Genomic DNA, 4,125 nt, shown 5'->3' with positions numbered 1-4,125 from the left:
CACGTCCACATTGGAAGTTCTTTGGCAAAACTGGCCAGGACTCTTCAAAAGTGTCGATGTCCGGAAAGACCAAACCAAGCCACACCAAACCAAAGACACAGAAAGTGTTTCAAATGAAAAGTTGCTGAAAAAGTGTGACAAGGGAATGCAGCATGTGATCCTCGATTTCATCCTGGATCCAAGTGGGGCAAAAAAAAAAAAAAAAAAAAGTAGTTACAAATAACATTATTGGGAAGATCAATGAATTTTTAAGTATGTATTATATATTAGATAATGGTGTTAGGTCAGTGTTCCATTTCCTGAGTATGGCCATTGTGTTGAGGTTATGTAAGAGAATGCATTTGCCCTTAGGAGATACATGCTGAATGCTGAACTGCTAAAGTGTTGTTTGCTAAATCTGCAGTTAACAATCCAGGGTTCAGCAAAAAGAAACAAGGAACAAATAAATATGTGTGTTGGTATATCTAAACAGAGAGAAAAAAAGGAACATGGTATTAACAATAGAGGAATTCTAGGTGAAGGATAAGTGACTCCTCATTGTTCTTTTCTCGCAGCTTTTCTGTAGATTTGAAATTTTGCAAGACGAAAACTTGGACAGAATAAACAATAAATAATAAAAACCAACAAATGAACAAAAAGCTTTGTTCCAGATCGTCTTTTCTGTGAAGCTTTTCATGACATCCCCCTCCAGCCTTCTGTCCCCAAACACACACACATAAAACAATGAATCCCTCTCTCTTCTGGACTCTTTTATGATTATCTATCTCTCTGACCAAACTCTGAGCTCTTTGATAGCTGGGCCTGTGTGTGTTGTGTTGAATCTACACAAGGTTACAACCGTACTTGACACAGATTGAATGTTCAGCTGATGCTTTTTTAAATTAATCAAGCTGAGTCTTGAGGCCTGGATAGGATTCAGTAGGCAGACAGGAGCAAGAAATTTTCTCAAGAGAGAGAAGTGGCGTGAGCAAAAATAAGGAAGCAAGAATGGATATTTTGTATTTGCCAAGAACATTTGATTTGTTTGGTCAGAACTGAAGATTTATATGGGTGAAAATGCCTGGCACACGATATAGTCTTCATTATAAATTTGGTGAATAAATGAATATGAGACTTGAAGGGCAGGCTTAGATCAGATTGGAGAGGGCCTTGACTACTGAATTAAGAAATCCGAATGGTAACTAGTTCTTGACCTCCAGGGTCTCTTCCACCGGCAGGAAGAGACTGTGTCCTTGGGAAGTCCCTTATATATTCTCTTCCCTAAATAATAAGGAAAAGTTGGGGCACCTGACTGGCTCAGTCAGTGGAACATGCGACTCTTGACCTTGGGGTTGTGTGCTCAAGCCCCACATTGGGTGTAGAGGTTACTAAAAAGTAAAATCTTGGGTGCCTGGGTGGCTCAGTGAGTTAAAGCCTCTGTCTGTCAAATAAATAAATAAAATCTTAAAAAAAATTTGTTTTAAATCTTTAGGGCACCTGGGTGGCTCAGTCAGTTAAGCAACTGCTTTCAGCTCAGGTCATGATCCTGGAGTCCTGGGATCCAGTTCCGCTCTCTCAAATAAATAAACAAAATCTTAAAAAATAAAGTAAAATCTTTAAAAAAGATAAGGAAAAGTAGAGATAAGTGGGAATCAAAAGCAACCTGTTTCCATACTCAGGAGGAGAAAACATCAACTCCTCACTCACCTGGGAGAAACCCCATGATGGAGTTTTAAGACATCCAACATCCCTCAGAAAGAAAGGGCGTCACAGAATATTGGTTGAAAGAATAAATAAATGAATCTATTTAATATGAGTCATGCTTGTCCTTGAGAATAGTGTGTGAAATTGCTTCGGTTAATTTTTTTTTTAAGATTTTATTTATTTATTTGACAGACAGAGATCACAAATAGGAAGAGAGGCAGGCAGAGAGAGAGGAAGGGAAGGAGGCTCCCCGCTGAGCAGAGAGCCCAATGTGGGGATCGATCCCAGGACCCCAGGATCAAGACCTGAGCCGAAGGCAGAGGCTTTAACCCACTGAGCTACCCAGGCGCCCCTTGTTTGGTTAATTTTACTACATTTTTAAAGTTTAAGAACCCTCTACATAGGAAATAACTAGACTCTAATATTACTCTTCAGGGCGTTCAATACCATTCCATAGACTTACAAATCTCCTCCTCATGTTGCCATATCTTAAACGTTAGGCTAAACCCTTTTCAGTAATTTTAGCCCAAAGAAACTATCCCCAATAGACAGTTTTCATATTTACTTGATAGTTTGTGCTCTGTTTTCCTCCAGATAGAATTGTGGGCGCTGACCATTTAAGCAATGCAAAATAATCTGATTATGCCAATCAAGAGAAAGAAAAGGGCATTGTCTTCTGAGGTTATCATTCCCCTGACCATTCCTAAACAGGTTGTCTCTGCTCATAGTCACAGAACACCACAAAAATTTTAGCTGAGAGGAAATGTAATTCTCAGATAACATTTTAAATACCTATTTTTGGCCCAATTATGAGGGACCGTTGTTGTTCCAGAATGTTTAATATTACCAGGGAGAGACCGATGGCAGTCAAGAGGGCTTACAGTTTACAAAAGCATGTGGGCATTCTTTTTTGAAGAAAGTAGACAAGATAATCTGAGCTGTTGTCTCCCAGGTAATGAAGTCGAATCAGGTGACAAATCGTTTGGGCTGTGTGCTCAAATGGATGGGGACATAGCTTAATTCATCAAAACTGTCCACCACAGACCAACTTAATGATAGGTAAAGGGCGATTTATGAGTCAACAATATTCATCTGACCAGTTCCGATGTGTTTTGTATGCAGGAGTATAGCTCTAGGGCTACAGTCGACAAAGAATTATCAGGGCAGGCCACCCAGCCCAACCAAACCTGCATCTAGCTACTTTCTAGAAAAAGTCTATGCCCTGTTCTTCCACACCAATAAAATAGAAGCATTGATAGTGTGTTCAGTGTGATCCAACCGTTGAAACATGTACTAGGTATCTTGTATTAGAATGCTCTAAAACGTCAAGCAGATAAGAATTAAGGCTTGCAAAGTGAGCGACTACGAAGAGAGATAAAAAGGGATCTGGGGTGTCTTTGACGACCTGGCATGGTGGCCAAATCCTCCCTGTGGCCAGTTGCCCCCACCATGGAAACCCGTGGGCTGGACAAAAAAGGGATTGTGACGCCCCGGGGGGGGGGGGGGGGGGAGGGGGGTGACCAGTGACTGGTCTTCTGTACCCCAGACCCTCGACTGAGACTTCACAGCGCTGCTGTTTCCTCAACTTGCGCGCGGGAGTGGTGCCCCTAACCCTTCCGGAAAAGACCACTGCCCACCGCCTTGATGACAACATCTCCATGTCCCGTCCCGGCTCAGGCTGCCCGGCAGCCCTCGGTCCACGGCCTCTCCCAGATAACCAGCAGCCTGTACATCAGCAACGGCGTGGCGGCCAACAACAAACTCATGCTGTCCAGCAACCACATCACCACGGTCATCAACGTGTCAGTAGAAGTGGTCAACACTTTCTATGAGGATATCCAATACGTACAGGTGCCGGTGGCTGATGCTCCAAGCTCACGTCTCTACGACTTTTTTGACCCAATCGCCGACCACATCCACAGCGTGGAGATGAAGCAGGGCCGCACGTTGCTGCACTGTGCCGCCGGGGTGAGCCGCTCCGCAGCGCTCTGCCTCGCCTACCTCATGAAGTACCATGCCATGTCGCTGCTAGACGCCCACACGTGGACCAAGTCGTGCCGCCCCATCATCCGGCCCAATAACGGCTTTTGGGAACAGCTCATCCACTATGAGTTCAAGCTGTTCAGCAAGAACACTGTACACATGATCAATTCCCCAGTGGGCGTGATCCCTGACGTCTATGAGAAAGAGGTCCGTTTGATGATGCCGATGTGAACAGCACTTGACCCTGACCATCGGCTGACGATCCTACACCAACACTGAACTCGAACGTTGAACTTTTGTTGGTAAACAAAACGAGATGATGCCTTTTAGAAGGGCCAGCAAAAAGGGAGCGTTGTTGGGAGTTTTTAGCTTAGTAAGCTTTATCTTTAAAGAATAAAATGCATTAGGTGTAACCTGGTGACAATGTTTCTTTTCCCGTGAGTGGCAGTTCATGGCTGC

The 4,125-nt window shown here is 43.6% G+C and overlaps 1 protein-coding gene across 1 annotated transcript; it reads left to right on the top strand.

Annotated features, from left to right (window-relative positions):
* The first annotated feature begins 3,327 nt into the window (after positions 1-3,327).
* DUSP21 (dual specificity phosphatase 21) lies at positions 3,328-3,897 on the top strand. The gene has a single exon (XM_059385692.1). It carries the CDS (start codon positions 3,328-3,330, stop codon positions 3,895-3,897), a length of 570 nt encoding a protein of 189 aa, XP_059241675.1.
* The last annotated feature ends 228 nt before the right edge of the window (positions 3,898-4,125 follow it).

The sequence above is a fragment of the Mustela nigripes genome, chromosome X (assembly GCF_022355385.1).
Source record: "Mustela nigripes isolate SB6536 chromosome X, MUSNIG.SB6536, whole genome shotgun sequence".
Lineage (NCBI taxonomy): Eukaryota > Metazoa > Chordata > Mammalia > Carnivora > Mustelidae > Mustela > Mustela nigripes.
The sequence above is the reverse complement of the archived record's forward strand: the minus strand, read 5'-3'. Positions and strand labels throughout refer to the sequence as shown.